The sequence below is a fragment of the Microdochium trichocladiopsis genome (genome assembly GCF_020744255.1).
Source record: "Microdochium trichocladiopsis strain MPI-CAGE-CH-0230 chromosome Unknown B0I36scaffold_7, whole genome shotgun sequence".
Taxonomy (NCBI): domain Eukaryota; kingdom Fungi; phylum Ascomycota; class Sordariomycetes; order Xylariales; family Microdochiaceae; genus Microdochium; species Microdochium trichocladiopsis.
In genome coordinates this window covers 2,969,243-2,994,994 of record NW_025763550.1, presented here as the reverse complement: position 1 = coordinate 2,994,994, position 25,752 = coordinate 2,969,243, and the positions used below count along the sequence as shown (strand labels likewise).

Below are 25,752 nucleotides of genomic sequence, written 5' to 3'. Positions count from 1 at the left end.
GCACGCGGCCGGTCCCTCTCTTCACGACAGGCATATCTTCGCTGCATCTTTTCATCTTTTCTTCGCATTAGTGCCCTGTCCAAGCTGCAGCTGTGCCGCCGCCGCCACCCTTGTGCCCCTCTGCAGCTCCTCAGGACAGGACTGCGTGCATTGCTTCGCAGTCGAGCTCCCTTGCGCCCATCGTCGTCAATTCGCATAACCGCCCGCTCTCGTGACTCGGGTCAATCGCGACCCCTCACCACCCGCCTCGGTCTCAGCATCGACATTGACATCGGCATTGACATCGAGTCCATTGCACATAGAGCCTACAAGCATACAGCCATCGGCCTCTTCGCCGGCCGCTGAGGCTAGCCCGCCCTCCCACCATGGACGAAGGGCTCGACCCCTCCTCCGAGACGGCCTTCTCGGCCGTCTCCCAGTTCCTGAGCAGCGCCGCTGCCGCCGACACAATCTCGCGCGCCACGACCCCGGGCTTGCCTCCGTCGGGCGAGTCTGACGACCAGAAACGATACCGCCCACGCACCTTTGCCTACTTCGAGCTGCTTCCATATGACGTCGAGGAGGAAGGCGAGCGGGACGCTGCGCTGCACGGTATCCTTAAGCAGCTCTACATCTCCATCAAGGCCGAGGACTTCTCGTCCGGCGCCTTGCACTGGACCCGGCAGCTTCAGGGATGGCTCGCCCTCAAGTTTGACATGCCCCGTCAGCTGAGGGCCAAGCTCGCCACGCTCTACTTCCACTTGTCCCTGGCGCCAGGACTCGACTCTTCCACGGCGGACAGGTTCGCCAAGATGGTCTCAACACTGACCAGGTAAGCTACCATGGACACTGAGCCGCTGAGCCTCATTTCTGTCCAGTCTGCTGCTAGCTTCGGGAACTCTTGACTGACTGCCGGCTTCCTGCCTTTCCAGGAGAAAGCAATGCTTAAAACCGCAAGACGACCTCACGTACGACTGGCGACCGTTATGGAAAGAGATCAGAGCTCTCGTACTCCCTAGCGAGGCACCTGCACACCACTCCTCCCGTCGGCGAGGACTGAAACACCTATGGAAGCTATGCCTGCAGGCCCAGTCATACTTCGACCCCAACGAGAGGCGGGCTATGCTCGAAGAGCTCCTGCCATACTTCAGCACCTCCGACATCCAGAACGCATACATTGTTGTTGGCACACTGAATATTCTGATGCCTACACGCCCTGCGTCCATCACAGAACCCCAGTCACAGCCTTCGGATTTTGTGCCGACTTTCTTCCACCTCTGGTCGCTGATGACCAGGTCCAAGGCTGTCGACACTGCATTCATCGACATCTTCTCGAGAATGGCTCGGGACTACCTTACATGGCAGCCTGTGCCCTTTGGAGAGCACGGCATCTTCACGAGAGAGCAGTCCGATCTCATATTCACGGCCATATTGCGCCTCACAGAAATCCCCGTCGGCCAGGCCAACTCGCCATACACGTCGCTAGACTACTCAGCGGGCATGGGTATCTTCCTCGAGAAGGACAAGAAGAAGCATCCGATTTCATACATTGTCGCTAGGTGGATCGTATCGTCTTTGTCGCCACAATGCATTGACAAGGATAGCTCGATCTTGAGCAGCCTCGAAGGCTTGATGGAGTCCGTTGACACATTCTTCCACCCTTCAAACAGTGGCGCCTGGACTGTGATGCTGGCTCAGCTCACCTTCTACCTCACCGAGCTATTTGTGTCCCGCTGGAACAAGGAACAGCGCGGTGAGCAAGACACGCCTTCAGACAGGAAGATTGATGAGGCTTTGAAGAAGCGGTTTGTGCTCAGCCTGCGCGAGGTCACATTCATGGGTCTGTTCGGCAAGAGCAGCAAGGTCACTGGCATGTACTTTGGGGCGCTACAGAATCTGACCTTCCTTGAGCCCGATTTGATGTTGCCTGGTGCTTTGCAGAGGTTCTACCCAAGCTTGCAGGGCCTTGTTGAGGTGCACAGGACAACGTCTAGTCTCTGCGGCCTCCAGATGATCGCCAACGTCATGTCGCGGCAGAAAGGCTTCCGCTGCCACATCACGGCGCTTCTCGCCCTCGCCCTGCCCGGAATTGATGCCAACGACTTACACAAGACCCAGTATACCCTCAACTTCTTCCAGAGCGTGGCGTACAGCATTCCCTTCGTGCCGCTCACGAAAGAGGACAACAAAATCCACGACACATCGCTAGCCATGCAGTGGGTCCAGGGCGAGATGGAGCGCATGGAGCGGGAGGGTTCAGACGTCAAGATTGACTACCAGAATGAGCTCAGTGACGAGGAGGAAGCCGATATTGTCCGGTCCTCTACCGCCGGTTTCGGCGAATTCCTGCTGGCATTGCTGGGCAAGGTCTTCACGCTGCTCGAGAACCTCCCCGACTCGTCCCAGTTGAGGTCTGGGTCGCCAGAGGACAATATTATAAACACCTTGCCGGCGGCGCTGACCCCAATGTTTGCTTCACTGTCAGATGACCTGTTCGACATCGCGCTTGAGAAGCTCGCAACGTTTGTTTCAACACATGTGGTCCATCAGGCTAGGGATGCTATGGCGTGGATCTGCAACGCCCTCTGCAAAGTCCATCCCGAAAAGACGCTGAAGGTCTTCATCCCGATGCTGATCGTCAACATTCGCAACGAAATCGACTACAACGGGGCCGCCTCGGATCGCAGCAGCGGCACCGAAATCCTACCTCGAGACCGGGCCCTTGTCTGGCACGTCAGCATACTCAGCATGTGCGTTGTCCACGTCGGCAGCGAGGTTCTGAAGTACAAGGAAGAGCTGTTCAACATTGCCGAGTATATGCAGGAGAAGTGCAAAGGTCTGCCCACCATCCACATCAGCAACTACATCCACCACCTGCTGCTGAACCTCACCCATGTGTACCCCGTCGACAACCGCTTGTACGAGCCTGACGTTCTCGAGCGCGGCCTAGATGTCAGCGACTGGGGGCAAGTCACCGCTCCCTCGGACCTGACAATTCGGTGGCACAAGCCCGTACCCGAGGAGATTGAGTTTGCGGTGGAGCTATTCGAGTCCCAAGCAGGTGGCGCCATGAAAACTTTGGAGGATTTTATGAGCGACACACCGCCGGTCAGCCGCAACGGCAAGAACAAGGAGTGGTCAGATGAGGTCTCGAGGCAGCTCACACAATTACGCCTGGTCATTTCTGGCATTGCGAACCTGTTTGACCCCACGCGTGCTTCTGGGGAGACGCGCCCCCGCACCAATGGCACCAAAGACAACGATGGTGACGATCTGATGCAGGACGACACCAGCGATGACGACGAGGATGATCCGCTTGCTGATGTTGGGGAGGATGATGAGACGAAGCCGCAATTCCGTTACCAGAGCGGGTATTTGCTGTCCACTACCAGTTCACTGTACAACCGGATGCATGAGCTTCGTGAGGACATTGGCCGCCTGCTGTCGCGCACTCACTCCTTCCTGAATGCGCACCAGGAGGACGATGTTTCCTGCTTCACCTCTCTGTACAGCACGTATCGTACTTGGATTACGGACGTAGGGTTCGAGAGGTCGGCTCATCCACTGGAGCGCCTGGTCCGTCTCTACAAAGCCGATGTGGCACCATTTAAGATCAGTGGTCTGCGGAAGCAGTATCCCCGACCTCTATTGATCAAGCGGGCGGACGCGTACCAGCTGCAGCGAGTCAAGCACAATGCCACCATCCGCCGCAAGAGCGAGCTCGACAAGCAGCTGCTACTGGATCTGGCCGAGTCATCGCTGTCATTGTATGCTGACGTGCGCAGGGTCGCACAGGGTGCCCAAGACGCATCTGTTAAGGTCTTGATTGGCGGGCGGCCATTGGTCATTCCCGTCATCTTACAAAGATTCCGCAAGGCGCTTGATGAGAACGACCATGACCGTATCAAGGGCGCCATGTACACCCTCTTCTTTACAAGTTTGCTCAAGACACTTCTCCGAGACTGGAGATTCGCTCCAGATGCCATGCGCATGTACATCCAGACTGCTGCTGTGGACAAGAGCTCTATCCAGAACGTCGGAGCCACTGCCCTCTATCCCCTGATTGAGTTCGGGAAAAGGATGGAGATCATGGTTATCACCGATGACGAGATAGTGGATCTCATTCGTCCGGAAGAAGACTGTACCGCTGCCATTGAAAGCAAGCATGAGTTTGTCGTCGATCGGCGGAGGCAGGTTGAGGCTAAAAAAGCTGCTCTGGGTCTCGAGCTGATCGAGGAGGCTAAGGAGAAGCACTGGAAGATTGCCAGTCGCTGCGCCATCTTCGCCACGAATCTGACCTTGCGCTTCGAGACGCTCGTACCCCCTCAGTTCATCGATCTGGTGGGCAGGGGTGCCAATGATTCGCATCCGGGACTGCGAGCCAGCTATATGACGGCCTTCTCCAATATCTTCACGGCCATTGATCAGCGAGCTGTGTACAACCACTCCTACAAGGACTATCTCCTTGAGAACGAGCACGAACCCAACAAGCTGACTGTCCCGATCCCGAAGGACGATCCCAACTGGACGCAGAAGTTCCTCGACAGCTTCAAGGACTACGAGCACGCCGAATACTTTGTCGACAGTGACCATGCCGGCTGGCTAGTGTGGGGCGACACCATGAAGGCGTTCCGCACCAAGCCGCATCGCTTCGATGCCTATGACGAGGTTGAGAAGGCTGCCCGGAAGCAGATTGGCGATATAGTCACGCGCGACTGGCTGGCGCAGTGCTTCGAGTACCTGAAGCAGGAGCCTCGGGACCACTCTTCAGACAGATTCCGCAGCCAAAATGTCATACTTCTGATGCATGTGTTCGACCTCATGAACTACGGCCAAACGAAGCTCAAGTTCAAGGATGTCGAGGAGCTGACGCTCGAGGTCTATGGAGACGGCAGCGACAAGCACCAACACCGCGCGACATCAGAGATCCTCGGAGCCCTCCTGGCTGGCACTTCTGATGACCCTATCGAGATGAAGGAGCAGTCTTGGGGATTCGCCCAGCCTTTGATTCTAAAGATCTTTGCTGAGAGCCTGACACCCGAGAACTTGCAGTACTGGATTACCTGCCTGCACTTTATCATTGACACGAAGGATCCTCGGCGAGCGCATGAGCTTGTCGAGAGCATCAGCTCGTTCCGCCTCGACATGTCGTCCAATGCGGCATTCAAGGAGTCGTCCAAGGTACAGCTGCTAGAGTTCCTGATCAACGACTGCGGTTGGCACTACCGGCACGAGAAGCCCATTCTGCAAGACTTCCTGGCTCACATTGACCACCCATATAAGTCTGTGCGTGAGTCTATGGGTCGGGTGATATCGACCATCTATCGCACACGCTACCACGAGTCTTTCAGGGACGTGAGCACCCTGCTTGAGGCTAACAAGGCCGAGTCGAGCATCGGCATTCGACCGTACAAGCCTAGCGAGGATCTCTCGAAGACTTTTACTGAAGTGTTTGACCAGCTGGAGAAGTGGCGTCTCGAACGCACTCCTGGCCAACAGACCCCGTCGGCGTACACTTCCGGATCCAAGACGGTCTTGACCTGGCTCGACTGCTCGCTTTCCTCTCAAGAGTGCATTCAGCTCGTGCCGTTCTTCCACGAGCAGCTTATCGACCAGCTTCTACACATGATGGATGTCAAGGAGGATCCGGAGCTGATGCGCCTTGCTTACCATGTGTATCGCCATCTGCCCAACATCCCCTTCCGTGCAGGCGAAGACGGCCCATTCACAGCAGCGCTCACGCGACTCGGCAAGAGTGCGACTAGCTGGCATCAGCGTCTGCGGGCACTCGTCAACATGCAGGTCATCTACTTCCGCCGGCTGTTCCTCATGAACCCGGACCAGCGCGAGGCCTTGTTCAATGCGGTGGGCGATATGCTTTCCGACTCACAGCCAGAGGTGCGGCAAGTCGCTGCGGCCACGTTGGCCGGCATGATCCGGTGCTCTCCTGTGGGCATTCGCAATCCCATCATCGAGACGCTCAAGGCGCGCTTCGTCCGCCAGCTCGACAAGAACCCGATGCCGAAGCGCAAGCAGCCCGGTGTGGAGACCCCGATCAACCACTCGCTCCAGATTGTGCGCAGGCATGCGGCGATTTTGGGTCTCGGCGCGCTCATCGAGGCCTTTCCTTACGCGACGCCGCCGCCGCAGTGGATGCCGGAGATCCTGGCCATTCTGGCGCGCCGCGCGGCCAACGACCCCGGTATCGTGGGCAAGGCGACAAAGGGCATCCTGGCCGAGTTCAAGAAGACGCGGCAGGACAGCTGGGGCGTTGATCAAAAGGTAAGTTCTTGGTTGCAGCATTCCCATGCAGGCCTAGATCCAGGCGCAGGGACGCAGCTCTAGCTGCCTGCATGCATGCACGGGTCTCAATGCTTAGGTTTGTAAACACATGGCTGACCACTACTTTGTACACCGTAGTATTTCACGCCCGAGCAGCTCGAAGACCTCGAGGGCGTCTTATGGAAGAGCTATTTTGCCTAGACCTGGACCAATACGACACAACGACAGCAAAGCCACGCCTCAAAAACAACGCTATCAGCCAGAAAAGTACACACCTGTTTGAAAATGCGGCGGCAAAGAATAAAATACCACTTGGCGGCGAGTCCTCCTTCCGGCAGACGAGGCGTGAGCGTGGCGTGGACGGAGGCGAGGAGTAGCTAGCTTTCAGCTACCAGTGTGGCGATGGATGGACTTGGGAACCCAGGCAGTCGTCTCCTTTTCGTCGACACGTGCAATACAAAGCATGCATGACGTGCATTGGTTGACAGGCCGGCTGTTCCTGATCACCTGTGTGTGTAGAATAGAACGTGCTTACGAGGAAAAAGGTAAAAGAGGAGAACCACGCGACCATGACAGAAGAGACGAAGACCCAAACAGGTGCAACTTAGCATTTTTCGAGAATAGTCTGTGTGCTGTGTGGGCGATATATGGTATGCTGAACTCCATAGTGATACCCTTTCGACGACACAATGTTCCAATCTCGCATGTACGGCTGAGGATCGCCTTTGATGCTGGCAGCAAGGTCACTTTTGAGGACAAGGCACACCCACACACACACATAGACAGCAAGGTAGTGATTAAAATTGAGCCGTGGGCCCATGCTTTACTTTGAATTCAGGGAGGGGGTATTCTACTACTCCGTGTTTCCTTTCCTCGCTCTCTTGTACGCTTGCTCTCTCAGACAAAAGGGACAATGCTGTTGTGCTTGTTTACAAAAGTACAGTGGTGGCGGCGCCGTTATATCCAAATTCAAAGCTGCGCGGGAACAGTTGATCCGGTTCGCACCCCATTCTTTGCTGTTCTCAACACAGAAGAAGAGGAGGCTGCCGCTTGCGTTTCTATCGTGCGCGCAGCTTGGTGAACCACGTTGTTACCGACTTCCATTTCGCATGGCGTGCTTTGGTGTCGGCGGTGTCTGCTGCAGGGTTTGCCTTGCTTTCTCTGGCAACGTTCGAGGATGTCTGAGAAGGAGGCGTTGTTGATGTCGTCGCATTCGGCCACATCTCGACTTTCACTGGTTTTGAGGTTCCTGTCGCTTCCGACACCGCACTGGGCGTGGACACTTCTGAAAGAGTCGCTGATGCCGGGCTGGGCGCTGACGCTCGCTCGTGGTCGTCCGCTACCTCAGCGAGCGCAATGGCTGCCAAGGAGGTCTGCCCCAGTCCGGTGGCGATGTTGCCAGTCCAGTCCCCACTAAGAGCCCGTCGAGCGCGTTTGTCGCCAGCACGAAAGTCGCTTTCTTCTGATGATCCACTATCCGCCCGGAGAATGGCTCGCCGTCGCTGCATGAACGCTGCTCCCGTAGAGGTTGCTCTTTTGGGGAGGATGCTAATTCTGGGTGGGTCCACAGGCTGAGCCATGGTGGCGGAACGGTCTCGCGTGCCTAACGCAGTCGTGGTGTGGGCCTTCTTGATAGATAGTGCGAGATTGGACGTGTTGCTTGGGACCCGAGATGGTGGAGATGTAACGAGCGGCGACGAAGGTGTAGAGTACGTCACAGTGGATGTGCTCATGTCTACAGATTTTGTATCGGCAGACCAAACTGCTCGTGAAGCAATCCACACAGCCGAAACCGCAATGAAGTTCTTCTGCCACTCCTCCACAGCTATGACTTGCCTTGAGCGCTTGCCATCGACTCCACTCGAAAGTGAGGATGCTGCAGATCCAACGGAAGGTGACGTGGGCGGATAGCGGTTAGAAGATTGCGACACGGTAGTGTAGCTGTCAAATATCTCGAGAGACGAAGACATCATGGTAGCCATGATGGGGTGACGTCGACATTCGGGGTTGATGATGCTGAAAGTGTACTTGTATTCCTGTTGGAGGGGTGACTGAGGCATTGCAGACTTGCTGCCATTGCGCCTCCGAGCCCATCGTGCCGTGATGGTTGCGCCATTCTCATCGACCGAAACGAAATCGTATGAGCAGCCATTGTTGGTGGCATTGCGCGGACACGCGGTCCAGACTTTGCCGTCTGCCATGACGATCTCTACCCGGTCGTCAGTCCGGAGCGGGCTCAAGATGGCAACCAAGTCACGAGCCTTCATGTCGTCATCGCCTGCGTCGCTGTCCGTGTCGGTCGCGTGCGCGGCATAGTCCTGGCTCTTTACAAGCATGATGTCCTGGACGCTCAGCTCAGTCTTGATGCCAGCGATACGAGGCACACGCTTCAGCAAGGGAGCCATGATGGTCTTTGCGAAGGCGGATGACGGGTATGCGTCGATGACTGGCCTCGGCCTGTCGCCCGGCGCGAGCAGCTGCAGCTGGGTGAGCAGCTGGGGCTTTGTATGCATGATCCGCTGCTTGTGCCGGAGTTTGGGTGCCGGCTGGGCGAGAACATAAGCGGTCGAAGTACGCAGCGACTGCTTCCTGGCCCGGCGAGAGGATCCGGCAGCGCGGCTGACATCGCTGTCGGATATACAGCCATCGGTGTCGGACTGTCCCGCTTCATCCTCGGTCATGACTTGTGACTGTGGTGAGCAAACATGTTTAGGCTCGGTAAATAACGAAACTAATCCAGCGGCAGCAGGCGCCTGGACGAACGTGTCAGAGAAAGGCCGAGATCTCTTTGGTGAGAGCAAGGCAGCTGGCAGTAGAGGCGACCTCGGTAAAGGTGATGGTGAAGGTGACGGCGACGGGGATGGTGGATCATATACAGAGGAAGCTGGCGGCGTCGACGAGCGCTGGGCAGGGCCCCCAAAGGCCGAACGGAGCAGCGAAGGATGACGTCTCTGGCCGGCGGCGGCAGCCGTAGATTGCGTGCCTGGTGGTGCCCTGGCCGAGTACTCATGGCCATGCAGGCTGGCGCCTGCGTGGACAAACATGGCAGGCACACACGATGGTGGCTTCCTTCGTGCTGGCTGGAAAGACTCCGCGGGATCCGGGGGGCGGATGGCCGGAACCCGGAGGAAACAGGGCCCTTTGTGGGTGCGGCGGCGGCGACAGTGGCCACGGGTGATAGGTAGGTAAGCGTAGGTAGATAGGTATTATATGTGAGAAGCTAGGACTGGTGGAGGACAGCTCGAGAGCCGAGACATTTCTGGGCACGCGAGGCGCGTCTAGGGCGGACGAGCCGCGAAGGCGTGTTGGACAAGACACTGGCGATGCGGTTCTAATACGCAAGAATGGAGAGAGCTGGGCACAACAAAGGCAGGGCGGCAGTCGCTTGGTGATTGTCTGAGATATGGCGAGCCCAGAGGGGGAGTGTTTGGTGCGGGAGAACGAGATAAACAAGCTCTGCGGGTTAGGCTTGTGTTGCTGGCGCGGCCGGGCAAACAAGGCAGCAAGCGGCCAGTGGCTGGAACCTTTGAGGACGTCAGCGGCAGGAGTCGCCGTGGCAGCAGGTGAGTAAGCGTGGACGACGGGTCGACGAAGGTTTGGGCTAGGACTGTGAGTCGAGGATGGCAGCTGCTGAGGCGAGCGGCTGGCTTCATGTTTAAACTGCAAGCGCAGTGCAGTGCGTGCAGGGTCCGTCGATCGGGCTGGCCTGCAGGCCACTGGACGGCGTGCAGGTGGCCGGCCCCCCCCAATGCGGGGCGGCCTGGTGGCCTGGACTGCTGGCCCTGGTAGCTCTAGGGAGTACGGAGTACGTACCTGGCTATGCCAACCTCAGGCACCCGCCATCCACCTGCCTCCAGGGAAGCTCCTGCCGCTGCCCGCCGACACTTCCGGGTTTAGCTGGGTGGATAATAGCAGCCTATTCCATCAATCCTGCCTAGCATCCAGTCTCCTGTCTGTCCCAACAGCCCACGCCTCGGATTGACATCAGTCTCCAGCAGCTTTTGCAGGGCACACAAAGTTCCTACAACGAGCACAGCCTGCAAGACGCCCCCACTGCGTCACCACGGAGCATTGTCGCCTCGGCATCCCAGGCCCAGGAGCTGCACCCTTGCGCCGCCCGCCGTCTCCGCCGTCTCGTGGACTGTTCCTTGATCCTTCCACGGGCCTGGCCTTGCCATGAGCACGATCCAGCGGACCATCCGGCCACGGGGGGCCCACGGAGCTCGATACGGAGTAGCTCCTGAAAACTCGAACTCGGATCCCCCAGCCACAAGCATCCACTCTCGCGTGTCTCCACGGGCCCTACCAGCTAGCTCTCCCGCCAGCGCCTGCAGCAATTTCCCTTACTCGAGACGGACTGTGGTTGCAGGCAGCCTCCGCCCGTGCTGGCTGGTCAGCAGACCCCTAATCGACTGACCCCTCGCCCGACAGCTCAGTCGCGCACAAGGGCCAAGCTCGTACGTTCCACATCCGGGCGAATACGACAAGAGCGCCGAGTGCGAGATGTGCACTTTGCTGTCTGGCAGAGAGCCACAGCTATTATGGCGGTCTGCATCCTGCAGCTGTGTGCAGCGTCAAAGGCGGCCAGCACAACAATGCCCACCAGTGCAGGCCGAAGGACCCCCTTCAATGCCAGTGGCTGGGCAGGGCCTGCTCTGGGGCTGCTCGCAAGCACGGGCCCTGACCTGACGGGCGGCCGGTTTGACCTCGTCGTCTGTGCACCATGCCATGCCACGGCCTAGACAACGTGGTTCCACTGTCAGCCAGGCCTCGCGCTGACTCGGGGATCCATCTGCGAAGAATTCGGCTGCCTGGGCGGATCATCGCTGGCACGGCTATCAATTGACGACGTCCTGTGCCACGCCCCCTTCAACGATGCTGACTTTGGCACCCTGTAATAAGAAACTGGCCGCCAGCTGTGTCTTACCCTCATGGAGCAAAGATAAGCCCCGAGGGTGTGCTGGCGTGGACACAATTGGCTTCGCAGCGCCCTGCTTGTGACACCACACCGCCGCAGATCAGATGGTCGGATCAGAGATGCACAAGTCCAAGACATCTTCTCGCACTCATCACCATTCCGGTCTGGGCACACCGACCTATGCAAAGAGGATAAAACCCGCACTTATGTCATTGGTGGGCGGGTCTGCAACCCGGGGGCTTGGCCATGCTTGGAAGCTTGGAAGGTTGAGGGGCTGCCAAGGGGCCATTGCGAGGGGGTCGGCAATGTCGGCCGTCGTCTTTTAGCTGCTTCTCGCATCTTGTGTCGTCGCAAGCTTGGGCTTCACAGAACCCAAGTTGGTGCACCCCAGACGATGAACCGCACAAGACTACCGAAACCGGCTTTGGCGCGGAGGGTCTGCTTGCGAGGTTGCCAGTGTCCTAGGCAAGCACTTGACGACGGCTTGACATCACCACCAGCTCACACAGGCGGCCGTCCCGTCGTTGCTTTGAGATTGGTGATCTGCATCGGATTGCGCATGGCAAGATGATCTCGGACTGCGCTGTATTCATGTTGAGCGCCGCTGACTGGTTCCGATGGGAGGGAGCGTGGAACAGCATTGCAGAAACGGCATGCAGACGTCAACGATATCGATGGATGTCTGAATCGGGCGCACGGCATAACCACACCACTTCGCCATGCTGGCTGTGCTAGAGCACACAGCCAAGGTCAGTAGCCAATGGCAGCATGACGTCGTCCCGGCAGTCGACAGGGGGCGGGCGGGCAGGCCTCGGCACGTCGGCCATTGCCCAGTCCACAGGCCAATGTAGGTACGCAATAACGAGCCTCTGATCACCTGCAAGCTTGGAGGGAAACTGCATCGGTTGCCAGATAGTCGGATCCGAAAAAGAATAGCGGCCATTTCTGCCAAGTTGGCCTGCCAAGCTGGAGATTGTCCTGTACCTATGATTCGATTGGTATGCGCAATTGTCTAACCATGACGTCGATGATGTCACCTTCGGCCGCCCGCGTGTGTGCGAGTTTGGCAGTAGCCAAAAACCACCACCCACGAGCGCCAGAGTTGGCATGCAGCGCCCACCCGCAGCGGAAATGGCTGCACGCTTTATGCTTTGATGATAGCCCGAACAAAGAAATATCCTGGCAGGATAGATAGATGCGCTTGCAGTCAAAATCTACTACACTGCGCGTCTTGCACGGTTGGCGTTCTTGTGGACATCCGCTTTGGGGTGATCTGGAGCACAAGTCGACAACGAGCTCGGATGGCTTGGTTGTAAAGCAGCAGAACTTGGCATTTGGTCAGTTCAGTCGACTGCCAACTAGCGACAATTTTGCACAGCTAGCACCGCGTCCCGATACCCACTACATACTTGAAAGGGTTGGTCAAGAGGTTCGGAAATATAGGATGCACAAGGTGTAGCACATCCATCATGATGCATTCTCAAAAGAGAGAAAAAGTGAATGTAGAGTTCCTGGCTGCGTATGCATTTTCCTCTGTTTCGAGTCTCACAAAGGTATTCTTTCACATCATACTTTCCAACGCTCTGAAACCTGGGCAGCAGCTCGAGTTATGGAGTTATGGACGGGTATTTTTCATGAGATGACAACAAGCCCAAGGGATTGGTGTGTGAGCGTGTTTGTGTGTGTGCAGCCATCAGCACCCCAAATCTCTGGTCTCAGATGGTAACGCCTGCTCTGCCACTTCTTGCAGTCCAAAACTACCGCACCTCCAGGGCGGCCCTGGCGAGGACCCGTAGTGATGACAACCCGACTGCCCCTTTGGCGGCACCGAAGACCGGTACAGCCCCCAAGCACATCTCGCCTTCACCCAACTCCTCAATCCCGAGCGGGCCAAGCTCCACGAGAAGAACGGGAGCAGCGGATCGTGAGGATGAACAAGGTCCAGTGCCACGCACGAGACGGTGCGATATCTAGACGTCGGCGATCTTACTTACCTCAGAGAAGATAGAGGCGGCTACCACGATGAAGTAGACTTTAGATCTGCAGAAAAATGGCCAAGGCCCGACGACAATGATCAGCCACGCTCACGGTTTTATTTGTTATTTTGCTCGGCAAGAAAGTTTTGTGATGGCAGGATTATATGAGTACGCAAGGCATATATAGATCTGCCTATGACTAGGTAGCACGAGGTCCGATACCGACGTGAAAAATCATGGGTAGCACTGTCGATAACAATTCGCCGACCATTGTAGATATCTTGGGGAACAGCGCTAGCTAGATCACAAGCCAGGCTTGAAAGGGTGGTTTATGAAACGTGGGGTGCACAGATTAGTTGAAAACCACGTGGCAACCTCGATTCAAACGAGTACGGCGAGCTCTCGAGGGCCGAGCCGTTTATGTAGTCTTGGGATTGCTGCGCATGAGGCGCATGCCCCTCGCGGTTCGCAAAAGTAGAGCCTGGGCTTGGCAAGAGTTTGAGAGTTATTCTTTGGGAGGGCGGATCTGACCTCGGGCCAGGACGATCCGGAGGTTTGAGCCGTCATAATTGACGGAGGTGAAGCGGCCATCATCAAGCGAGGGGCCGCCCGAGGTGGTGACGATGATTCTGCTGGAGAGGGGGTTTTGGATGACGCCGAAGTTGGGAATCTCCAAGAAGGACAGTGAGAGGACTTCTACCCTTGCAGATGATGTGAGCCATGATGAATGTCTTTCGCGACCACTGATGAGATGACTCGGAGCCCCGTGCAGCCGTGGAAGGCGCCAGGAGGCAAGTATATAGTAATAGTAGTCTTTCCACGCCAATCGGTGGCAGAGGCCGTGAGGGTCTTTGTGTGCAGCACTCCAGTCGCGACTTCCTGGTCGGATTTCGGGGGACGCCTGTGTCGTACTGCTAGACCTTTTGGTCCCCTGACAGAGTGATTGCAGGGCTCCGTTCTCACATGCCGTCTCGTTATAAGGTCGAGAATAGTTAAGCAAAGCACTCAACGAAAGACTTGATGAGGAGAATGAAAAGATAGCCGAGAACAACGGTTAGCTGGCGGCAAGACAAGGATCCGGCCTTCGAGGGCAAAGTCGTGTTGCCCCTCCCCGAGAAGCAGCGAGATCGTCTCCAGGAGACGCTAGACATTGACAGTGGGGACTGCCATCGTATCTACCGTCTTTTGGGGGCCACTCCAGGCACAGACTTGATAAGGCCCCCCAGCGGCTGGAGTAGTTCGAGAAAGCAAGTTCTAGACGGGCAAGTGAGGTGGGGGCAGCTGTATTATCGACGACCCTGCAGGGTTTCGCGACAAACTGACCCAAGATCCCGGGGGGACGTCGGCCCGCATCGAATTTGCAAGGTCTTGAAGTGAGCCAGGATACCAATCAAAGCCCGTCCAATCGTTGGTCGTAACATTTTGGCAAAGCACCGCGCGGATTGGGGACGTTGCGGGAGTGCCAACCAAATATCACCAGTGCTCACTCTTACTCCTCATGAGGCTGGATCGTTGTGATGAAGATAGCCACTCTTCTAAAATGGTTGCCTGACCAAGTCATCTCCAGGTACATGGCCAAATGAGTAATCGAACAGTCGAATAGCCAAGATAGCTCCTATGTTTCTTACATGAACGACCAGCGCCACGGTATGCAGGAATCCAGCTCTCTTTAGGATGAGTACTACAACGATCGCTTCCCTCTTTTAAGACTCGCTCAAGATCTGCACAAAGACCAAGTGCTGAATCATGCAGCAGTTTCCTGCCTCTTATGCGTGTTGTTCACCCCTTATGCATGTTGTTCATAGCCCTGCATTCGACATTTTAGGACCCATGTCCAGGCACAGCCAAGCTCTCATAGCCGACCTCAGAGGGTCCGAACACAAGACTAGAGCTAAGCCGTTGTTCGCAGCTGATTTCAGAGACCATTCTGGTACTCGCCTCGGACGGCTGGCCGAGGAAAAGAGGCACACGTGCTGGACCCCGGCGTTCATGCTGGGGCAGGCGAAAACGAATACGAGACCCACTCAAATCCATCCAACCAATGAGGCCGCAACATCCCTGACAAAACGGGAAGCCAGGCTCGAAGCGCACCGAAGCTTCGCAACCCGTCAATATCGTGGACCCTAACACTTTGAGATGAGACACTAACAATATTAAGTGAATTCAGGGGTTGAATTATATTGATGTTGTACGCTTGGCGGATAGCTTGTCACTATGGTCTTGTTAACAAGCACCCAGCTGTGGAGGGTTTGCCTGAGTGAGAGAACATGCTTATGACATTTCGGCCGTCGCCTTTTCTCCCTGTAGGGCAGCCTCACTGAAATATATAAGAGTCTCATTCCCGTGGGAAATTTATGGGCAATCGGTATCACAAATTCTTCTATCCCCAAAGAATACCTCCCATTCGGATCAAACCTTCACCTTCTCTTACCATGATGCTATCGTTACCGATTGCTACCGGTGCTTCGCCCATGTGGGAGGCCTTTCTCTATACAAGCTTTGGCTTAGCTGCGTCCTGGGTCTTCTCCGTCTTCCGCCAGCTTTTCCTGCACGACAAAACTGAGCCTCCTGCTGTCTTCCACTGGATTCCGTACGTTGGCAGCGCCGTTGCGTATGGTTCGGATCCAGTGGCCTTCTTTGAGAAGTATCGAGCCAAGGTAAGTCTTCCTCTTCTCCTAACACAGAGAGCCGACTCCTCAGGCTCGCCTCTACTCCGCCTCTACGCCGGCACGATCACGCAAAATAGTCCGCCCACACCGCTCCGCATAAAACTCGATGGGCTGACATAAGTCATTCCCTCTCTCTCCGCAACAGTATGGCGATATCTTCACCTTTACCCTCTTCGGCCGCTCTGTTACTGTCTACCTCGGCCCCGACGGAAACGAATTCATTTTGAATGGGAAACACGCCGACATAAATGCCGAGGAAATCTACGGGCCGTTGACGACGCCCGTCTTTGGCAAGGACGTCGTCTACGACTGCCCGAACGCGAAACTCATGGAGCAGAAGCGGTTCGTGAAGTTTGGACTTACGCAGCGGGCGCTAGAGGGGCATGTTGGGCTTGTGGAGGGTGAGGTGCTGAGATACGTCAATGACACCGAGGGTCGTGGTGGATGGATAGGAGAAGCGGGAGAAGTGGACATCTGCGCCGCCATGGCAGAGATCACTCTCTTCACCGCTGCGAGGTCTCTTCAGGGACGCGAGGTCAGGGAGAAGCTGACTGCCGAGATGGCGGAACTGTATCACGACTTGGACATGGTGAGTCTCCCTCCAACCCTACTCCATGTCACAGCTTGTCATCAGGCACAAGGTCTTCCCCGTGCATAGAGACGACGTCGCGAGACCGCTGGCTGACATCTCTGCTGTACAACATAGGGCTTCGCCCCGGTCAATTTCCTCTTCCCAGGGCTGCCGCTCCCACGAAATCGCAAGCGAGACATTGCCCACGCCAAGATGCGCGCCGTATACCTCGACCTCATCCAACAACGCCACGACCGCCTCACCGCAAGACCTCAGTCATCTATAGCAGCCACAACACGAAATCCTCTGTCCAGCATTATCGAGGATGAGCAGAAAGAAGACGACGAACACGAACACGACATGATCACCAACCTGATGCAGTCCGTGTACAAGAACGGCACGCCGGTCTCCGATTCTGAGATTGCCAACATGATGATTACGCTGCTCATGGGAGGGCAGCATTCTTCGTCGTCAGCGAGCAGCTGGATCATGCTCGAGCTTGCGGCTAACCCAGACGTGGCGGAGGCGCTGTACCAGGAACAGCTAGACAACCTGCTCCCCTCTGACCACTTGCCCACCACGAGTAAGACACAGCTACCACCTCTGACATATGCTGACCTGGACAAGCTCCCACTTCTGCACAACGTGGTCAAGGAGACGCTGCGACTGCACGGCTCGATCCATAGCATTATGCGCAAGGTCAAGAACCCGCTGCGCGTGCCTGGGACACCGTACGTGGTGAGCACGGACAAGGTGCTGCTGGCATCGCCGATGGTCACTGCTGTCAGCGACGAGTTCTTTGAAGACGCAAAGAGATGGAACCCTCGTCGCTGGGATGCTACCGCGGGAGACAGCAAGAACAAAGAGGAGCCGAGTGACCAGGACACGATCGACTACGGCTACGGGGCAGTGGCCAAGAGCAGCACGCGCAATCCCTATCTTCCCTTTGGAGCAGGGCGACACCGGTGCATCGGTGAGAAATTTGCATATCTCAACCTAGGCGTCATTGTGGCGACAATTGTGCGCGAGTTTGAACTGAGCACTCTTGATGGTAGTCGAGGAGTCGTTCCTAAGACGGATCACTCTTCCATGTTTGCGAGGCCGGCTGCTGGGTCGATGATCCGCTGGAGGAGGCGGAAGTAGGTGTTTACGGACGGATAGGCACGATGGTGGCTTGTTGAGAGCAAGCACGGCTTGGTGAAGTTGTGGAATCTCATCGAGATGTGCCCAGTTTGCGATTTGCTGTCATACAAGTCGTCACGATCGCAATAGATGAGTGCCCGAAGATGTACCTCAGTAGCGCACGCCGTTTGTGTGGTTGCGGACCCGCGTGCCTGAGGCAGCCGCTGACGTCACGCGGGCACCCATCCGAGCCCAGAGCAGGCTTCACGATATCATCAGAAGACCTTGCCAACTCATCCCACTAGTCCTTTCATACAGCCCAATAATCATCATTCTGCAACCTTTGGACACCAAAGGCTGGCCCTCATAGGCATCCCTGACGACAGATACATCCCCACGATGCCTATTGCTACATACCTGCACTCAGCCCAGGCCCTCCTCGCCGCCTGGGGCGGCTTCCAGTCCGCCATCGCCATCACCCGGCTGCAAACCTACGAGTCCGCCTCTGAGAAGCTCGCAGAATGGTCATCCGAGGCCGCACGCCAGCTGCACAAGACGCGCACGACCCAGGCGTCTGGGGCCCTGGGATTCCTCTTCTCCTTCGCGGCGTCGGTGTTCCTCGCCACTTCAGACCCCACGGACCGCAACAGCGTGCTCGCCTCACCCTTTCTGCGGTACAACGCCGCGCCGACCATGGTAATCGCACTGCTGCTTGCGCGGACGCACATGCGCAATTACTGGGCGCCGCGCGGGGATGGAAAGAAGGTCGGGTGGAAGCCGCCGATCAAGATGATGGAGGATTACAACGAGGCGCAGCGGAGGACGGAGAACATCATGGTCATTCTGGAGGCTTGCGCATACTCATGGATGGTGGCTGCCGTGATCGTCTTCTTCGGATGGTGAGCAGGTGCACAAGGGGCAAGCAAGGCAGTGCGGACACAACCCTGGACAGCGAATTTTCCAATCAACGACGCGAGTTAACTTGACTATGATTTATTACGCCTTATGAGGTTGAGATGGTACTGTTGGCTCTCCCCACACGCCACTAGCGATGTGTCTGTTCGTTGGCCGACCATACTAGGGTAGGCAGACTACGGATGCCTGCTGACGCATTGTGGCCATGCCTTGCCGCTCGGCGAGGGGTTCGCAGCTCCAAACATCGACGTCCACCAAACATGCCAGCCCCTCCCTCCGCTCAAAATTGGGCTTCTGGCATACCTCAAACTTCACATTAAAACAGAATTGCACGAACTCGAGCTCTATCCCCAGAACGCCACCGATCATGGACGACTCCGTTGAAAGTCTGGCATCGCTCTGCAAGTACTGTTCGGACATCATTCACAAGTCTGCCCCAACCAAAGGGCCCTGGTATGAGCAAAAATACTTTGGGTTCTTCTCGACACTTGAAGAGTTGACACGGAGTCTCAACGACCGGCTTTGCGCTCTATGTTCAGCAATTCATCGATACTGCATCAACCAACTAGCTACTAGCAGGTTGAGAGGGGAGGGGCGGCAAGATAACCGAGATGCACAGGCGTCGGTAAAGATCTGGCTGCGTCCAAATCACATCACGAAACCCCATGTGCCTGTCGATCCATCCCAAGTGAGGACTGCCTCCGGGCTTACTGGGGAATCATCAGACACGAACGGCATGTGGATCCATCTTGACATTCTCCTTGAGGTGGTCGAGGAGGCGCTCCGTCCCGCCAGCCGTATGGTCATCTTCACATCTCCAAGCACCGGTTAGTAATTTGTCCAGGCTATTGCTCATTGCCAGGCTAGAAGTATTGATCCCAACTGGTGCGATCCGGCTGTCGCCTTCCAAGTATGGCGGGGTGATACTAGCAAACTCGGCTGATCTTGGATTGTGGAATAACAGCACAGCTACCCCCTGTTTGGACCCGGCAAGGCGGATTTCGGATAGCGGACAAGTACAAAATGCTCAAATATTGGCTAGCAAGGTGCCAGCATTCGCATCCTGGCTGCCAGCGACACACGGGATCTTCCAAGTGGTCAAGGTCCCAGCCGCTACCAGCGCGACTTGTGAGGCTCGGCAACGGAGAAGACGAGACTGCCCCAACCCGCCTGGTTCTTACCTCCGAGGAGGAAACAAGCAACAAAAAAATAGCATATGCGACCTTGAGTCACTGCTGGGGCGACTACCAGCCGCTCCAGACCACAACTCACACCCTTTTGTCGTTTCAAGCTCGACTCCCAAAGGAACAGACCCCGCGCACGTTTAGAGATGCGATGGACATTTGCCGTGCTGTCGGCATTCAATATCTCTGGATCGACAGTCTTTGCATAGTACAGGATGATAACGACGATTGGTGCCGGGAAGCTGCACGCATGAAGGACATTTATTCTGGTAGCTTGCTCACCATCGCCGCCACAGGTGCCAGAAACAGCTCTGGTGGGTGCTTCTACGACGATTCTAAGGAGGAGGAGTGGTATGGGTATCATTGGAGGAACCAAGTGTGCCAATTCAACACTCCGCTCTTAACAGCAGCAACAACAACAAACGAGGAACTGCCAAGTCCGGACCCCGGAATTCATGAATTCGATGGACAGGGATTCAGTATGGCCCCAAGACAACCTCCCGCACATCTCAAAGTCCGCATGTACATGGATGAAGTCACAAAACGGCCCGAGTTTACACACCTCAACACTCGAGGATGGGTGCTACAGGAGCAAGCTCTTTCACCTCGAGTGGTTTACTGCATGCAGCCGGAAATGCATTTTATTTGCCGGACTGTAAATTGCACAGAGGCCGGCGCGTCCTTTGTACACGCAGCACGAGACCGAGTACATTGGCATAACCCTACGATTAGGTCGTTGTCGGAAGGGATGGACCCTGCTCACATTCATCAAGTGTGGTCGGATTGGATGGAGCACTATTCGCGTCGTTCATTCACGTATCCGCAAGACCGTCTCAGCGCCATTGCCGGGCTGGTCGAAGAGTATGCCAGGTACTCCGGAGACGAGCACCTCCTTGGCTGTTGGAAGAGAACAGTCCGTCAGGACCTGATGTGGACCCGGTGGCGCATGCGGGATGATGTCCGAAAAGCATACCTACGAGAGGGCTCCGAGAGAAAGGCTTTGGAGGGGACACCGTCCTGGTCTCATCTTTCGTGCCCGTCCCGGATCCGCATGGGCCATCATGTGCAGACGCCGACCTGGAGTGACCATCTGGTACTGATCACGGCAAATGTTGTCTGGGACGGCGCGCCATTACTCTCGCGGCTGTTGCACGCCGAACTGGTCGTAGAAGCGCCCGTCGCTAGGCTTCCGCTGGATTTGTCTTGGGAAATGGCCGAAAATCGTGAGGAGCCGTGGATCTCGCTCTACACGAAGAACAGCAAGAGGGATGGATATCGCAAACCGTCGCGGCACTGGACGTGGCATGGCTGCCTTGACTCCCCAGACGCAGTCGCTGCAGAGCCAGCCACGGAATATGACTGTCTCTTGATAACTTCTTTTGACAGGTGCAGATTCTTCATTCTCATCGTGGAGGAAGTAAAGCCCACATCTACGGACTCGCAGACTGGCATCGCGGCGGATGTACAAATGACTCACGCGCTCAAGACATACCGACGGATCGGAGCCTCGAGCTACTCCGTCAAGAAGGGATGTCTATATGACATCACGGACGCGCCAGTGCAGAGGTTGAGACTTGTCTGATTCTATTGGGAATAATAATTCGTGTCAGTCTTATGAGGAAGACTCGGAGTCTTCTGTGATCCTTCCTTAGTTGATCAACTAGGACAAACAACTGCTCGTAGAACACTGTTTCCTTTGGGGATACTCCTCCTGTGCTACGAGTGTATCTTCAAGCACCGTGGTCAATTCATTCAGTCCCTTACCGGTAAGGCACAAGATAGCAGTAACGGGATAAGAGTTCAGTATGACAAGTATCGCCAATTGAGAGGCACACAAAGTACCAAGAGGGATTGGGCCAAGCCGAAAGAAAGGCAAGCCAAGAAGGGCCCTCCTCTCATTCTTCACTTCACATACATGCGCGCGCGGGGAAGGACAGCCGACGAATCAGAGCCGGGTGGGAAAGAGAAAGCTCGAACCATGCCGTAACAGAACTGACGCTTGCTTGCTTGCTTTGCTTTGTTTGCTTCATCAACGTCATGACAAAAAAGTAACGAAGAACAAGTATACAGAAGCGCCGTCATCCTTGTAGCGCCTTGGAATCTTCGACCACGACCGTCGTGCTGACGTCTAACCTGATTCCACCACCACCACTTCTACTGGCGTCGGCGCCATTCATATGTGAAGAGGGACCGGCCCGCTGGGTCGACGACGCTCTCGACGGCTGCACTCTCAGGGGAATCTCCGAGTCGCTCCCGTTTCGGCCACGGCCGAGAAGATACCATCTGTGCTTGCTCTCGCTTCGTTCTTCGCCGTGCCTATTCGTCCCCAGCACGCTACCATTGCTGCCAACACCACCACCACCATCACCGAGCCCCTGCCCGCGGACGTCGCCGTCATCCTCTGGTGTGCATGCTCCTCCCTGTACCCAGATCATGTTGCCGTACTGGCGGTCGCTCGGTGTGCGCATGAAGGAGAAGTACTCCAGCCCCGTGTCGACGAGGTCGTCGCGGCGGCTGAAGATGATGGTCGATGCCCACAGCAGGGCGTTGAAGAAGCCCAGCGAGGATAGCAGGGTCGCCGATGTGATCATGAACAGCGTCGAGTTCTCGAGCGGCGTGATGCTGCCCAGCGTGAGCGGCGACGCGACCACCGTGTAGATGATGGGGTAGATGAGGAAGGCCGGGTGGTGGCCCGACGGCCGCAGCTTGGTGCCGCTGTTGCGTGCTGCCGAGGACATTGGGTTGCCGTTGGTCGGGGTATGGGCCAGGCCGCCGTTGCTGATGCTGCCAGCGCGACCAGCGGTCGCCTTGCTCGCCTGGCGGGCGTGATTGGTGCTGCTGCTCACAAAGCCGCGGGAGGTGCCGCTTGTCAGACTCGAGCTGGAACTACGCGGCATCATGCGGGACGACTGTGACCGCTTGTGGAGGCACCAGAACGTCCAGGTATATAGCCCAAAGGTTGAACAGAGGCAGAAGAAACCGGGAATGTAAACTGTCAGTCTCCACCCTGCATTCGAGCCTTCGATCCAGCACTTTGGAGGCATGTGTCAGCATTGCTTGCAAAAATGTCGAGCCCTCACGACCACACGAATGGACAGCCCAGGATAAGACCGACATACCCAGCATTGCTGTCGCGCATAGTAATGCTCCTTGCCCGAAGCGATAGGCCCGATACACGTGAGGACGATGGATGCGGCCCAGATCGCAACGCACACTATAATAGTCGACTTGGACGACGGCCGCTTGCCCATAATGACAATCCTGTGCGTGTAGATGGCCAGTGTCAAGAGGAACGCGCTCGATATGACGCATCCGAAGCTGACGAGCCATCCCTGAGCTCGACAAGTCGGCCAATCAATGTTGATGGTGTCCTCCTTGAGCCAGATCATGTTCGCCGCATACGTCGCCGACAAGCTGATGTCGGCCAGGATGAGATTGTAGATGAGGATCAGGAGCGGGTTTGGCGCCTTGTATTTCCGTTTCTTGACGCGGCCAGGTTTTTTGTCTCCAGCGTCGGGGTTTGCGATGGCATCCGCATTCTGCCGCCCCTGGGAAGCAGTCGGTGTCGGTTCAGTGATTGCCTTGAAATGCTTGTAGTGGTCCTCGCTCAGCCCCAGGGCGAGGTCCATCTCAACTGGCGCATCATGTGGCTGCTGGGCTTGCCGGTTCCTCAGTTCGAGGCTGATTAACTTGTAGGTGATATGCAGGAACAAGAGCGACGAAGTGACAAGTGAGATAGTTCCGACGACGACGACAGCCAGCTGACCCATCCGGAACGCACGAGGCAATGGCGAAATGGAACCGGTCTCCATGGCTGCACTTACTTCCATACTGGGAAGACGAAGGCGGCCCAATGGTCCCGGGTCGAAACGAATGTGGTGAAGGGTCAGTTTGCTCGAGCTAGCGCTCGTTTGCTGTCATGGCGGCTGCTGTTGTGCGACAAAACCAATACTGCCGTGTAGGATGCGCAACGGAGGCACGAAAGAGGTCTTGCCACCCCGCGGCATAATTTGGTATATAGGGAGTGGAGGGGATATAAACGGGATGATTTCCCCATGGCACAGTCGCCCGTGGCGTCTCCCCAGTATGGCTGTGGGTTCTCGCCCAAGCTTAGCAATGGGTTTGAAGGGCTCTCGTTGCATGGGTGGGGGTCATGGGGGCCATAAAAAACCCCTGTGCCCTGGAAATCATCCCAGGTGCCGGGCATCGCGACGTGGACCTTGGGCAGGGCTCCCGGTCAGGCCTGTTCAGGGGCATATGCATCGCTTGTTTGATGCCTTGCTTCGGTACACCAGGACCCCAGTCTGAAGTCGCCTTGGCAGGATAGTCTCCATGTGACCTGTACTCTGCTGGTGCTTAGCATCCTAGATCCGGGCTCTTCTTCCCGGCTTGCCTGACTCGAGGCTCAACTGACGGCTCCAAAAGACCAATAGCTGGCAACCAACTATCGACGAGGGGACGTTTTGTTCCCGGCGTCGTTCTTGATTGCGCCATCACCATTACCTTTGAGTATAGAGAGCCCCGAAGTCTCAATTCTCGTGGTGCGGAGCACGGCCATACCTAGAAGGGGTTATGGGCCGTTGAATGAAAGAGTGCGTACTCGGAGGGCATCAAACGAGGTGTGCGAGCTGCGCCCATACACAGTTACCCTCGAAGAACAGCAGGTTCTCATTGTGGTGCGTAGCCACGGCACCTCCTTTGTGTCCTTATCTGTCATAGTGGTGGTGGTGGTGAACCAGGTTCCTGATGTCCATGCCAGTCTGCGAAACTCAAACTGGCGCAACCTCGACATGGGAAATAGGCGAAGGACGGGCAGACAAGCACGTCCTGTCGATCTGATGCTTCTTTGGACGGGATATGCTCGTGGCCTGCCGCCACTTGGACGTTTGGACCATTCGCGGACGACCGGGAGGTGCACATCCTCCAGGAGCGCTAATCGTGATCTTCGCAGCACATGGTATAAAGCCGGGGCCCGCTCAACGGGCTGGCTCATGCGCAGCACGCTAATCCTTTCAGGGGACTAGCGACGCGGGACAATCCGCGCAAAGATTCCATCAGAATTCAGCATTCGTCCCGTGCAGAGAACCGGAGTCGTCACAACTCAGAATGAGAGCTTGTCCCTCACATGCCACTTCGTTGCCTTATGCCGTGCATGCATGCCTGCCTGCCTGCCTGCCTGCCTGCCTGCCTGCCTGCCGGTGATGGCCGTGTTCGGCGATTGTGGCGTTGTATCCCAAGCTAGTGGGATCGTACCGTCGGGGTGGACACTATCAGGGAGCTCGGCCTGTGGGGTATGGCGTTGACGATGCTGTACCGATTAAGGTATATATGTGCCATGATAAGCCGTGCCTGTCATGCCATCTCGGGCACACGACCGGGCTTCGTCGTGGGACTCTCATTAATGCCATGTATTGGCGGTATCGCCGGGCATCTCGAGTCTGACGGCCGTGCATGGACGTCTCAGCTCCTCGGCTCGCCCTTACGATTGTGACCTCGTCCTCTGCACTGACTCCATCTGGACAGAAGAGCCCTGACAAGCACAGCGTTAGAAACGACGTTTTCTCCACAAAGCTTAGTCGCTCCTGTTCGGGCTCTTCTGCCCATACGGGACACTAAATTGTGATCATTAAGCAACCGCTAAGGTGTGCCTGTAGGAGCGGGATCCTGGCTTGACGTTCTCAGGCACGCTGACGCTGTGGTGGCTTTCCCTCATCGCCAGCTGAGAACACATGTTTGTGCTTCCCAATCTCCCAGCCGAGCTTCTGCTGATCCCCGCACATGAAAATCAGGAGCCGACTCCTGTGCCGATCAGCCAGTATCTTGCAAAGCAAATCCGCCGCGCAAGCTCGACAGGGTTGTTTAGCAGTGGGAGCCACAGGGGTCGGCTTTGACCATGGCCTGCTGCATGCATCCCCCATGGAGTTGTCCTCTTTTTGTGGCTCCCTGGTCGGCATTCCGCCACTTCGAACGTTGGCTGTCAAATGTCTGCTTGTAAGGCATGCACCTTGCATGCATGCACTACCCCTGCGGACGGACGTGAGGCCATGTCATATCGTGCTCGGCCTGTGAATGACGGCTCATGGCGGGATTTCGGTGAGTGGTTTAGCTGAGAACAAGAAGAGGGCAGTTGATAATT

General features: G+C 56.3%; 6 protein-coding genes across 6 annotated transcripts; 4 read left to right on the top strand and 2 right to left on the bottom strand.

The window, feature by feature from the left end:
- Positions 1–365: 365 nt before the first annotated feature.
- On the top strand, positions 366–6,462 carry B0I36DRAFT_247474 (uncharacterized protein; the record flags this gene model as incomplete). The annotated part of the gene is made up of 3 exons (XM_046150314.1): positions 366–811; positions 912–6,261; positions 6,400–6,462. 3 exons carry the CDS (start codon positions 366–368, stop codon positions 6,460–6,462), a joined length of 5,859 nt encoding a protein of 1,952 aa, XP_046010904.1.
- A 744-nt stretch (positions 6,463–7,206) lies between these two features.
- Positions 7,207–9,485, bottom strand: B0I36DRAFT_147192 (uncharacterized protein). The gene has a single exon (XM_046148466.1). The coding sequence runs from the start codon at positions 9,303–9,305 to the stop codon at positions 7,320–7,322; it is 1,986 nt and encodes a 661-aa protein (XP_046010903.1). The 5' UTR covers positions 9,306–9,485; the 3' UTR covers positions 7,207–7,319.
- A 6,141-nt stretch (positions 9,486–15,626) lies between these two features.
- B0I36DRAFT_246895 (cytochrome P450 51) lies at positions 15,627–17,538 on the top strand (the record flags this gene model as incomplete). Its single annotated transcript, XM_046150261.1, has 4 exons — positions 15,627–15,812; positions 15,970–16,413; positions 16,531–16,670; positions 16,710–17,538. 4 exons carry the CDS (start codon positions 15,627–15,629, stop codon positions 17,536–17,538), a joined length of 1,599 nt encoding a protein of 532 aa, XP_046010902.1.
- A 178-nt stretch (positions 17,539–17,716) lies between these two features.
- On the top strand, positions 17,717–18,529 carry B0I36DRAFT_147125 (uncharacterized protein). The gene has a single exon (XM_046148465.1). It carries the CDS (start codon positions 17,917–17,919, stop codon positions 18,418–18,420), a length of 504 nt encoding a protein of 167 aa, XP_046010901.1. The 5' UTR covers positions 17,717–17,916; the 3' UTR covers positions 18,421–18,529.
- A 974-nt stretch (positions 18,530–19,503) lies between these two features.
- B0I36DRAFT_214608 (heterokaryon incompatibility protein-domain-containing protein) lies at positions 19,504–20,556 on the top strand (the record flags this gene model as incomplete). Its single annotated transcript, XM_046148950.1, is given in 3 exon segments — positions 19,504–19,967; positions 20,089–20,138; positions 20,153–20,556. Coding segments are annotated over 3 exon segments (918 nt in total), but the record flags the coding sequence as incomplete, so codon positions are not given.
- A 1,138-nt stretch (positions 20,557–21,694) lies between these two features.
- On the bottom strand, positions 21,695–23,806 carry B0I36DRAFT_385986 (uncharacterized protein; the record flags this gene model as incomplete). The annotated part of the gene is made up of 2 exons (XM_046161089.1): positions 22,736–23,806; positions 21,695–22,648 (listed from the first exon to the last, which is right to left on the bottom strand). Exons 1-2 carry the CDS (start codon positions 23,444–23,446, stop codon positions 21,695–21,697), a joined length of 1,665 nt encoding a protein of 554 aa, XP_046010899.1. The 5' UTR covers positions 23,447–23,806.
- Positions 23,807–25,752: the final 1,946 nt, after the last annotated feature.